The 13,263-nt window shown below is 43.0% G+C and overlaps 1 protein-coding gene across 5 annotated transcripts in view; it reads right to left on the reverse strand.

Moving 5' to 3' along the window:
* Positions 1 to 323: 323 nt before the first annotated feature.
* Positions 324 to 13,263, reverse strand: part of LOC146861446 (NXPE family member 2-like) — a 283,228-nt gene continuing 270,288 nt past the window's right edge. For all 5 annotated transcript variants that reach the window (XM_085645745.1, XM_085645742.1, XM_085645741.1 and 2 more), the window contains one exon: positions 324 to 2,659. In XM_085645745.1, the coding sequence (XP_085501871.1) occupies positions 2,115 to 2,659 (545 nt within the window). In that variant the 3' untranslated portion in view covers positions 324 to 2,114. The remainder of the gene's footprint in view (positions 2,660 to 13,263) is intronic.

Consider the following 13,263-nt stretch of genomic DNA (forward strand, 5'->3'; position numbering starts at 1 on the left):
AATGATTTATATTGTAACTAAAATCTGTTATCACCCTTATATGTTCTCCTTTTTGTGACACTCAAAACCTGCCATTTCGCTACAATGCATTTTAATGGGCTGCTATCATGTATATTGGTCCCAAGATAACTGCCAGCACTTCCTGGTTGAAGTGCTGACAGCCAATCATGTCTCACCATGAGATCTGTGCTTAGGCTCCACCCAGCTATACAAATTTCTTTTTCCTTGAATATCTCAAAAACTACTGAACGGATTTACATCAATTCAAAATAATGGCTCTTTCTGGTGCAAGAGCTAGCTTTCTGCCAAATTTGGTTTAATTCCGTTTTGAAGTTCGGGCTGTTCAAAATCCCTATGCGAATTAATATGAGAAACACACTTTTTTTACCTCGCCTTTTTCTCCGCCCTCCTCTTGACAGATCAGCCCGAAGCTTTTCATACACAACTAGAATCAGGAAGACACATTTTTCGGACAATTTCGTGAAGATTCGTCAAATGACACCAAAGTGATACGCAAGCCAAAAAAGGTTTTTCCTATGGAAACTAAGTCCTATACATATATAATAGGCTGCCGGCCTTAAATTACAGTGCAAGGAGTGTAAAATGCATTTTTGGCCCAGTCACGAAATTCTGCGGGATCTCCATAAGTTTCTTTTGCAGCTCTGCAGAATTCCACTGAGTACAATTCCTCAAGTTCCGCCCAGGCTTAATCAAATCTGCTAATTTCACTCAGTAAGCCCGTTGAGGCATCCAGGTTCAAATCCTTTTTTCCTTCTAGGACCTCTACATTGAAATTCACTTCCTCCAGCCAGCCTCACAATTCTCAACTGTAAATCAGTCCTGAAGAGTCATCTCCACGTGCTCGGGTATAAAAACCAAAGACCTCATCACAAATTTGCAAAACTTGTTAATATGGAAATCAGTGTGTCTTTACGGTTAGGTAGTGAATTGTATTGTCTGTTTTCATTGTCAATTTTACCACACAACTGTCATATTTGCCCATGTATCAATTGTTTATTTTGATCCTTGTTGGGAGGATCGGTGGTCCAGTGTCTCTGGACCAGGGTTTGAATCCTACTATTGATGCTTGGCTGCAAATACTGTGATTCTAGACAAATCACTTAAAGTTCATGTGCCTGTAACGCATATATGTGAAATACGATAGTGCGTAAGTTTAACATATAAAATACCTATTTCTGGAACACAATTTTGTATCATCTCCCTACACCCCGACTTGTACAGCGCCACCTTGCTCCCCAGTTACATTTGCAGTGCATAATGAACATACTTATGTTATCCATCCCATCTGTTAGTTACTATACTTGGTGCATTTATTGTTCTTATATTCAGTTCTGCTCAAAATGTGATAGTACCCAAGCAAATAAAGAAGCTACGTCAGATCTATACACAGACAGACGAGAAGAGCTGAAGATGCACTGTATTCATCTTGTGAAACGGGAACAGTGGTGTAGAGCTATATGATAGGCAACCCCTGCAGAATGCGAATACTCCCTTCCCTCCCCACGGAGTCTCCCATATCTCACAGACATTACTGAGGGGCCCCGGGGAGTTGGGGACCCCCATGCTCTGAACTGGGAATTGAATTGACAATATCATCAAGTTTCTCCTAGAATCATTCAAGGTACATCATGGCCAGCAATAGACAGAAGCCTCTCTCCGTTTTTCAGCTCATGAACAGCCATGAACTTGAACAAAAACAATAAATGCAGCATTTGTGCCCCGTGTGCCTGTCTTGCATCTGTGCCCCAATTGGTAGAAGCTAGCAAAATCACCTTGCTGTTAGGATATGCTTTCCAGTAATGTTTCCCAATAATTCCTGATCAGGGTTTTACGAGTTTTCAATTGTTCTGAAGAACCTAGGGCTTGTGGTGTGCTAACAGGCAATATACAGCTTCCAGGGTATTTCATGAGTGGTGCTTGGGGCCAATGGAGTTGGGGTGAAAAGAACAAGAAAGATAGAAAAAAGGTTTTAAGGCTAAGAAAGAAGGGGGCATGTCTTGTACTTGTGACATGAGCATTCTGCATCGCACTTGTATGTCAAGTACTCATTCAAAAAGACATGTTTCTTGGCACAGTTACTTGTTTGATTATCACTAGCAGGCATAAGTAAAAGTCAGGCTCATAATGTTCTCAAGTACGTGCGTCGGTGGGTGAATATCCTCAGTGGCCAGGGCGCAGGTCATGTCCAATGCATCCACAAAACCAACATCCATGTTCTTAAAAACCTCTTTCGACACCAGATATTGACAATAGCCGTGAAATTCACTGAATTTTTCCACGGCTGTGTTGGCGTCCCTTGTGTTCTCTGTCTTTATGATGACTTTGGTGTCAGGGCTTCGGGTCAGCAGTCGTTCGATGGCCTTGCGTATGTTGAGTGTTCGGCGGATGTAGAGCTGGAGAGGGAATTGTCGGAAGTGCTGACCCATCGTGATGGCTAAGATGGTGTTGCGACCTCCGCCTATTTCATCAATTTGTCGACTGATGTATTTGTCGTCCTTAAATAAATAGAACCTAAAGCTTTCAAGTGGAAATCCATGCCTTTTGTATGAAACCATAATGTCCTTGCCCATGTGGAAAGCTAGGAGGGTCTTCTGCCAGGAAGACCAACCGGTTTCATGGTGGTCGAAATAGGTCATCACTGAGAAGAAAAATACAGAATGTAACAAACATCAGAAGGCTATTCATGAAATAATTTGGCATTATTAAAACACAATGCATGAAATACTTTCTCAACATATGCTTTTAATTTGTTTGGTTGTGTGTTTTAGATTTTAAATAATCAAAACCTTTCAGTTTTCGCTACCAAAGGTTTGTGAAAATGTTCTTTCCCAAAACGACATTTTTTAGATCGCACACATATTACATACTTTATAATGGCAAGCAAAAAATAGCTGAATTATTTTATAATGTAAATAAATATGTTTCACCATAAAAGCCCCTATTAAATCCTATTGCCACACCAGGAATCATACACAAGGCCAGGTAGACCACTGTTCCGAATACACGAAGAATCTGAGTATCCTAAAGAAGCCAGACCACACAGCTACTTCCAGATCTAAATAAAGATCATGTCAGTCTGCTAAAAAAGCAGCTCTCAGCTCAGCTGAAAAACTTGACAAGGTCTAGTATCAAATTTACCTCACCCGTCTATCACCAGGAGAGGCGTCAAGATGGCGGCTGTGTGATCAGGGCCGGACTGGGAACTGAAAGCAGCCCTGGCAAATTTTGCCAAACCAGCCCCCATCTGGCGCATAGCAAGAGCGCACAGCGAGCGAGCCCGAGCGCTACTAGAGGGGTTTGGGGGGGTTCTATCCCCTTGAAAAGTTTGGAAAACGAAAGATCAAAATAGTGAATTTTACAGCACATTTTTCATTACATATTCAAATTGTATCAACTTTCAAAGCACAGTAAATAGTAGATGATGACCTTAAAGAACATCAGGTTACCCACCCAGTGATATGTACCCATAGACATTCTTTCGGAGAGCAGCAAAAATCGATACAAGTAGTGAATCAGAGAGAACAAAGTAAAAGTGAGACCAGCCCCCACATGGTGTGTAGCGAACAAGCACAGTGAGCAACCACTACTAGGGGGAGTGTGGGGGGTTGAACTTGCCAATTCGGTGTAAGCCAATTTTACCATGTTTACAATTTTAGCACTGGTTAGTGGTGGTGAAGTGCACTGAGCCCTAAGAGCCAACAAAAATTGCCTTTTTTGATGTAATAAAGCAGATCAAACCGAATTTTAATTTGGAGGAATCTGAGGCCAACAAGGACTTATCTAACCATGTCTCAGCAGTCAGTATGAACAATATGTATCTAAAAAACATTTTACATGTGCTAATGGCGCTGGGACTTTTTCTGAGTTAGCTTCCTTCTATATCTCCTTGGGTACCTGAAGAAAAGGATGCAGTTTAGAATGCAGGCATTTATCATCAGTTAGTGCCCTTTCCAAGTTCAATCATGGGATTAATTACTTACATTTTCAGTCCACGAAGAAAATAGGACAGTGTGTCTTAATTTATGTTTTTGTTTTACCAGAAAGTGGCAGCCCGAGTCCAACATATATTTGGTGCACAGAAGAACTACTCAGGCGCCCTTCTAAAGCAGAAATTTCTGGATCTATGTGTTAAATCTAATTCAACTTACTCATGCCATCCTTGTTAGGTCATTATACATTGTTAATACAGTAGTCAGGGTAGAAACAAAGCACCCAACAGACCTTGAGCATATAATCAGTTCTACCCTCTTACTTGAACCATACTGAAACCTGACCTACTCCCCTTTGTAAAAATAGATGTAGTGTTTTTGATGGTTAATGTAAAGCTTCCTTCTCCATACAACTTTAATTTGGCAGCTGGAAAGAATATGTACAAAATTGGCAACATTCTCAGTTTGAATATTAAGTCTATTAAACCATATGCCATGTTTTAAAAATTATATCCATGTGCCTTTGTACTACAGAACCACCCATCATTCTTAAGTTACGGTGCCTTGTCACTGCAGCACAATTTGTTCCTCGTCTGGCTCCCAATTGTTTTTCTTCTATGCTCTGTGTGCTACAATGCCTTAGTACCCAAAGGCTCTGCGAGAAAGCCTCTGACAATGTTCACTTGCAATGCCACGCCTTCCTGCCTTTATTTTAACATAGAGCCTTAACTGTTGTTTATAATACATCTCCTTTCACATCTTTAATTGCATTTTTGTCAAATGAGTCAACCAAGTAACTTTATGAAATTCACATGCAGAATATATGCTTAAGGCTCAAGTCACTTAATTAAGATGTATGCCAATTAACTTTGAAAGCACAGTATGATTAAATCTTAAATTTAGTGGTGGTAATTAAACACTATTCAGAACTCAAGTTAATTTGCTGCATGGCAGCCACTGGGAGATCTGCTGTTGTGAGCTTGGTATTTTAGCACAAAACACAATGATTTGAATGGTGTCATTGCTTGTTGTACAGCAAATGCTGATCTCCACCATCCGTTTTTAGGTGAATTAATATAAGTACCTTATCTCAGAGACTCTGGCTGGTAAAAATGAAACTCAGTTAGGGGTGGCCACTGGCCAAGAGTAGCAGCTACCACCCCTGGCTTGCCCTTGGGTACTCGTGGTGTGGCACTGCCCTTGGTGGTTTCTACCCCTGCACCAGGTGTAATGAAGAAGGCAGGAGCAGAAATAGAAGCTAAGGAGGGTTTTAAAGGGCCTATTAGTGTGTGAAGTGCCCCATACCTGACGACTTTTCAAACTTTTTACTATAAGAGACAGGAGGAGGAGGAGAGTGCATAAACAAGGAGAGGTATGGCTAGCGAGTAGCCTGAGAGTCACACCTCTCTCTCCCCTAAAACTCTAGCAAAAGCTTCAGAGGCTACCACTAACTTCCTAGGGCGGTTGCTTGCAACCCCCTTTATGGACGTCAGCAATGCAAAGCCTCCAAACACAAGCTGGAAGGCTGCTCTGTGCAAGGGTTTCCAGCTCACCTTGTCTAGCACTATGATAACAGCTCTTCCCCGGGTGACCATGTGAAGGGAGCCAATAGTGTGACACACGCTCACACCGTGTGAGGTAGCAGTTCTAGCTTCCACATCTTGCCCTTGCTGCCCCTGTGCCCTTAGGAGCAAGCAAGTAGGGCTAGGAGGCTGTTGAAGTGCTTGGGCTGGGATCAGAGATCAACTCTGTGATGTCATCAGAGGATTGGTGATGTCATTTGCCTAACACTACACCTTCTGTGGAGAACTCTGTGCAGCTAATTTGTTATAGATTGGAATCGATGCAAGGCAGATCCAGCCTTTTCAGCTTTCTGAGGCCATAAAACACGAATACTGTTCAGCTGGATAATCTGTAATTTAGACATTAAAAACGAAACATCATAGAACACACAAGAATTGGGTATTATGAAACAGCAAGTCTCTTTCGAAAACTATCGGATTGCACACTGGGAACTGCAGCTACCATACCGTCACTGTGGCCCGATTGCATCTTTTAGAAGTGAACCATCCGCTGAACATACAAGTGTGCGCATTTTAACAGCGCAAGCTCCTTTCTTGTGAAATCCGGACTGAAATACGGACAATGAAAAAAAATATAGAGGTCACAAACCAACTGAGCCAGCGTCAAGGGAACGCACAGAGGGCTCTTAGAAATTTACACGTTAGCCTAAGTGGCAAGTGCCAGTGGCAACAACACCAGTGGCCAGTGGAAAACACAAAAAAAAGACTCACTGTTGTAAAAAAATAAATAAATAAACACTAGAAAGCCCTGTTGTCTGCTTAAAATATATTTTTTAGCACAAGCCCCAAGTTGGGGCTTGTGCTGAAAAATATATTTTAAGCAGACTTGATGACCCCAACCTTCACCCCAGATACAGCCCCCAAGAGTCAAGCAGCACAGCACCACCAAAGGGAGCAGCACACGTATCCTGCCTGATGGCTCGGAACATTGCAGCTGGCCTGGCCCTGCTCGGAGACGGACACACACACGAACAACACCTGACGAAAAGAAAACCCATTTATACAGAATCTGACCTGAGATCATGTTTGAGGTCAGTGCTGCACTGCTGGGGTGCCGGCCCTGCGGGCCGTGGCAGGAGGAACCAAAGGGCTGCCAGTGCCATTACCAGTCCGGCCCTGATCCACACTCAGGGGGCCTGGGAGCTAGAAGTGTGCTGTGCTCGGGGGTCGAAGTGGGGGTAAAAAAGTAGGGGAACTGTGGGCGGAGACTCAGAGGGCAGAGCTAACCCAAGGATTCAATCAGTGGGAGGAGTCAGGTGTGGCCAGAATGTGCCAAACCTCCCAATTTTTTGTATTTGTTTGGCATTTCACTGACCAGTTACAGCTTATTGTGTAATTTAATTCAACTAATGGATTCACTTGATTATTTAAGTTTTAATAGGAGTTATTGGCCTTTAAATACATTCACAAAGTGGGATATATTTCCAATCACACAATGTCCCAAATACGCTTAAAAGTGGAATCATAAGCCATTTGTCTCCTAGCCATGCAGTTTCTCTCATTAGCACTGTGTTGTGATGTGCTTATTATCTTTACACTCTCCCTACTCTGGCTCTCTGCCTGCCTGCTCAGCCTTTGATGAGGTATGATAGAATGTTGAGGGTGGTTGGGATTCTAGTGTGATCAGTTGGTGAGAAGGGGCTGAGCAGGGAGGACGCTGCTCCTGGTGGGGCATTAAGAAGGAACAGAACATCTCCTGTTAACCTGTAACTAATGATTTGGATCTGAAGAATAAATCATCAATCATATATACAAGACCATGCCTGCGCGCTTTCCTTCATAACACTGGCGACGAGTTAAAGAACCTGCGTGTACCTTCAAGGAGTTTGGACTGAAGGGCCTACTTTGGATGAACTTGGAACTGAAGAAGCGCACATAAGAAAAAAAAAGAAGTAATTTTGCACTCCACAAGCCCCACCAGTGACCTAAAGATCGGTCAGCCCTATTGTGGATGTGCTAGATCATGGACTTGGGTGAGTGTTTCCCCAAAAGACTAATTGGACTAGTTGCTGTTTGGTCCTGGTTGAAAACCGACATCCCTGTGAGGAGTAAAGGCTGGTAGTCTACTATTTGCTGCTGCTGAGGTGAAAATGATGACAATGTGAATTCCGGCGCAAGGGAAAGGGAGCGATCAGCATCACACAGCATCACACACGCACTACGGAGCATCGCATTTCAGTCTAAGTGCCCTGTTAAATCTGCTTGTGGCACGTTTCAATTGGTGTTGCTGACATTTGTGTAGTCGAGCTAGTGGACTTGTAGCATGAATCTTGGATGGTGTCGGTGTTTGTAACCGGCAAAGTGTAACACTCAAGTCTGCTGTATTTATTGGACGTGTCGGACTGTCACGTTGGATGATCGGGGGCAGAGATCGAGCCTCAGAGTCTTTGCGTTATGTTTGCAAACTGTGTGGACTTAAGAGTTTGCTGCTTGCCGGCGACCGTTCCTGGGCGCTTTATTTAAAAAAAAAAACACCGTAACAGTCTTCTCCCAAGCGCGCGCAGTCTTACCTTCTTCACTGCGAACTGTGGTGTTGCCATGGATCCTCTTCAACGTTCTGGGCTGGTTTCCTTTTCCGCAGGCTGCATGCAGCGACGTGCCGTGAGCCACCCGATGCGTCGTTGCCTACGTACTGCCATTGTAAGATTGGTGGGCGAGTTTGGTTGACTTCCCTGCTACGTGCATTACGTTATGTTGCTGTTGTCTGTGGAAATAATCGATGGCGTTTTTCAGCAATGCTGATATCGGAGGAACTGGCAGAGCCTTTTGGGAGTTGTGGTAATTATCTACATTACCAGGGGACTGAGACACTTGGAAGATGTTTTTCTTTTTCGTGTCATAAAAGGACTGGTGAGCCTCGCATCTAGAAGTTTTTCACCGGTTATTTTGACTGTTTTCCCTATCGTTTCGTGTGTGACATCTTTATTGCCTTTTGCCTTATTTCACGATTTTCGTTGTCTTCATTGCTTATGTAGTATTTGGGTTCGGGTGAGAGATCGCTCACCGGAGTCAGAGACTTTCCTTTTCTTTATTTTTCAGCCTTGTGGGTTTTGGTTCTTTTGAACGTGGGGGTTGGTTTTGGGTTACTGTTTATTATTGGGGGATTTGTGCATTTGTTGTCTAATTCCTTTTTGTGGCCAGTATATTTTGGGTTCAAGGACATACTGGTTTTGCTATGTTGCCCTGAATTGTATGGGGTTGAGGGTTAACCTGTGTTTGTATAGGGTTAAAGGATACCCTAGATGGTCTAGAGTCACCCTTTTGGGTGTGTCTTGGGTTAAGGGATACCCTAAAATTTGTCATGGGTTATGTATATCCATAGTGTTTTGCGAGTGTGTTTTTAGGGTTAAGGGATACCCTAAGTTTGTCATGAGTTATTGTTACTCATAGTTATCGCAAGAGTGTTTTAGGGTTAAGGGATACCCTGATTTGTCAGTTAGAGTTACCCATAAGTATTTTGGGTTTAAAGGTACCCTGTGTTGGTTAGGGTTAAGGGATTTAGTCTTAGATCTGTCTTATTGGTAGATCCGTTTTTGTCTTAGTTGTGCAGTTTAGGGTTGTAGATCCCTGTTCTGCCTGTCTTGTGTCTTTTATGAGGCACAATGGGTACGTTGTGGGGTGTAGTGTAGTGTCTTGTACCCATAGTTGTAGTCTGAGTTTTCATGCTAGTTTTGCAATTTTGTTTTTGATCATTATCAGGGGAAGGATGGTGTTTAATGTTTTGGTTATTCATCTTCCTTTTCTACTAAATGTGTGTTAAATTTATTTTCATGCATTTTTCTGTTTATGATCATTATTGCTGGGGGGGTGATGTTTAATTAGTTGTTATTAATGCATCCTCCTATGCTCGGTGAGTGTTGTATCATCTTAACACATGTTGATTGTTTTCAAATATTATAAGGGGGGAGATGTGTTGTGATGTGCTTATTATCTTTACACTCTCCCTACTCTGGCTCTCTGCCTGCCTGCTCAGCCTTTGATGAGGTATGATAGAATGTTGAGGGTGGTTGGGATTCTAGTGTGATCAGTTGGTGAGAAGGGGCTGAGCAGGGAGGACGCTGCTCCTGGTGGGGCATTAAGAAGGAACAGAACATCTCCTGTTAACCTGTAACTAATGATTTGGATCTGAAGAATAAATCATCAATCATATATACAAGACCATGCCTGCGCGCTTTCATTCTTCATAACACACTTCTTCTCCCTTCTTCCACAAGAGCAGTTCAAACATGAATGGCAAAATATCCTAGTTTGCAAATGTTTTCTATATAATTATGGCTCTGCCATACTTGCCACATAATACATCATCCACTGCATGAACTTACAGTTTTAACGAATCATTTTTGTAGCTCAAACGGATAAAAAGTTACTAAGAAACGTCACTTGAGTTGCTGCAAAGTGGATGGCCCTTTGCAAAGGTTGACTGATCACCTTTCTCACTGCTGAATTTGCATGTTATACTGATACTAATGAGGCCGAATCTTTGCAGAGATTTAACATGTGTAAAAATGTCTAAATCATAAAGTATAAGAAAATATATTGCATTACGCTGTAGCCTTTTTTTTTTTTGCACAATTAAGTCAACACTGCATCATCATTTGTGGCTGCAGAGCAGGCAGCACATGTTAAAAGTGCTGGTGCATGAAGCAGAGAGACTGTGAAGTTTGCAAACTAAGTTTGGTGTGCGTGCACATCCTGCATTGACGATCCTTGGTGAGTTGCAGCTACTACTGCTGAAACAAGGCCAATGGAGATACCAAAGGGTGAGGCGGACTGGCCTTGATGGCAAGGCCGGCTTTAGTGCTGGTGGCGCCCTGTGCAACAATGTTTGCTGGTGCCCCCAATGATCACCTATGCCTCGGACTCCCTCACTACCACCCTTTAACAGTCCCCCTCAAATCTCCATAACCACACTCTTTCTCAGATGCATTTAATTTGATCTACAGCGCCATTCATAGCAGTGTACAGTGTCAGAGCACTTTACATCACACACCACACAGAGACAATCACTTATACGTGTGTAAATCACTGTATAGGAAATTTTACATAAGACAAAGGACTACAAGGTGTAGAAGCCACATGACAACCATACTAGCAGGCAGTATAGTTTAATAGCTCACTGCTCTATGTTAGGATTTTAACTTATAAACTGCAAGTTACAAAAGGATCTCTCTGACAAAAGCAGTAACCTACTAACCTAGTTAACATTATGTGCACTTGTGATCTGCATGGTACATGTTCTTTGCAGCAGGCACATTAACCCTCTTTGCTACCTTTCAAGGTGTCAATCCTTCCACTAGACAAAACTCCAATCTCTCCCCAGGAAGAACATTAATCACCGAAGTTATCATGACATTTTTATTGCTGCTGAAATTTGCTGGAGGCCAGGAAGGAGGCAGCAAGTAAAAAAAAAACCATAATATACTTGCAACACTACGCACCCACCCGAAATAGGTACCCAGTGCGGTCACACCGTTCGCACCACCCTAACCTGCTCAAGGTTCATGTGACCTCAGTGACAAAGTCGCAGTGACTGGATCACTATTGCTCTAGGGTGAGCTGCTTCGTAGACTTGCCCGCAAGACTGGAGATGAACTTTAGTATGGATTGTGGTGGACAGGCCTTCAAGGTTAACCAACAATTGACACCACTAGGGTACACCTGTTTGTGCTAAGACATCAGGCCTTCTAAGGTCTAGTGGGGCCTTCTAAGGTCTAGCATGAGACTATGCTCCCTCAGGAGAGTGGTCTGGTGGACTGGTCATGAAGGCTGAACCCGTTCCCTAGTTCCAAATTCGACAGCTCTGGCCATAGTGCCACATCCTCTCCCCCACTGAACACCATAATGTCCCACTGGGAGAAACTCGCACTGGCTTCAGCTACAACTTAATTGTGCCCGCTATAAACACTTGGATGTGGCTCAATTTAAATTATGCACTTGATAAGAGTAATATGCTGCATAAAAAAAAGTGAAAGCAAACTCTCACAGGGAATACAAGATTAAGCAAAGCATGTGAAATGTAAGCAGAAAACAACATGGTTACCTTAACAATCTCTCACTCACTATTCAGAAATCAACAAGTGGTTTTACCAGAAAAGTTAAGGACATGACTACAGGGCCCTGAAGGGAAACGTTTCAATGTCAATTGCTTATATCCTTACAAAACGTAAGCAGTATGGTTTAAAAAGACCATATCCATAAACAGAGCCATGGTACACATTTTGTTTTCCAATCCACCCATCAACCAGGTATTGCAGTACCTCCTGGAATGGGGTACTTTCCAACCTGGAGACAACAATGCTGTTCAAAGAAAGACGAGGAAACAAAAGTAGCGTTTCACTGCAAAGTCTGTAAAGTGAGGCTGATGTATTTGGCTGTGAATAAAACCAATCTGGCCACTTTGCAACCACTCTGTCTTGCTTTATTTAGTTATGTATTTATTTTTCATATTGAAAACCTTCTATTTCTCTCCATCCAGCTGCACTTTGGAATAGAAAAATGTCAGAAAAAGGGCATTCCCCGCAAGAGTGTTTTTAGGTCTCGGATGCGAAGGCTGCGCTTGCGCAGTCTCGCTCCAAGATTTAATGTTTTTCAGAAGAGGGGCTTGAACCCGCCCCTCTTCTCCCCTCTTCTCCATTGGCTGGCCTCTTAAATGCCGGTCAGCCATTGGAGAAGAGCTTTGTCTCTCCAAAGAAGCCCAGTCTTTTTCGGATTCGGGGGCGTGTTTTTTACTTTCTTTCTCTCCTCTGGAATGTAAACATTCCAGCTGATGGCAAGAGGAGAGAAAGAAAAACAAGCCACCGAATCCGAAAATGCCGCTGCGTTTCTCCGAGGCATTTCTGCTTGACCTCGGAGAAAGGCGGTGGTGTTCATGGCGTCATATGGCGTATAATGAGGCTTGTTATGTTGTGGTTCATGTCTTTTGCTTTCCCCAGAGTCCTTCGTTTATACATGTCCTTCATGTTTGCTTTGCCCATGTCGCTCGGTGTTGCTGTGCCTGAACATGTTTTTTGCTGTTCTTCGAGTCTGTGTCTATTTACCGTTCCTATGCGTTTATATTTTCCATGCCTGGGTTAATTTGTGTCATTTTTGTGTGCGTTTGCGTGTGCGCGTTGGACCCTTCGTCTTTGCCGTGCTTGAGTTTAACTGTGCTTCGTGTGCTTGAGTCCATGTGTTTGCTTTTCCTGGGTAATGGTGTTTGCTCGCAGACCGGTTTTCTTGTGTGTTTGCAGTGCCTGGCTTCCTGTCTTCAGAGACCCATTTCTGTTTGTTGTGTCGCGATCATGTGTTTCCTGTTCCCCACTCCTTATGCGTTTACCGTTTCCGAGTTGTTGCCCCCACCCAAACACACACACACACAGTAGACCACACAACTTATATCTGATTAACCAAGCATAAATTTACCCTTGAACATGTGTTGAGAAGGGCGGGTTCAGGCACAAAGTAAACGTCACAAAGTATAGAGAAATTAAGGGGAAGGCTGGGAAGTAATTTTTGTAACTTTATTTACTGCCTCGGTAAAGCATTTTGAATTAAAATCAAGGCAAAACGACCCGTAAAAGGTAAATAATTAAATGGTTTCAAAAATTCCGACTGGATTGGCACCTGTTGTGGCGAGTGTTAATATATATTTTAGTCCAAGTCAGAAAATGTGCTGGCCAACTCGAGCGTGGATGTGTTTTTTTTGTGAATCGCGCTCCCGCCTCTTGTTTTGTTTGGAAAGGGTTGACTCA

The sequence above is a fragment of the Triturus cristatus genome, chromosome 3_1 (assembly GCF_964204655.1).
Source record: "Triturus cristatus chromosome 3_1, aTriCri1.1, whole genome shotgun sequence".
Classification (NCBI taxonomy): Eukaryota; Metazoa; Chordata; class Amphibia; order Caudata; family Salamandridae; genus Triturus; species Triturus cristatus.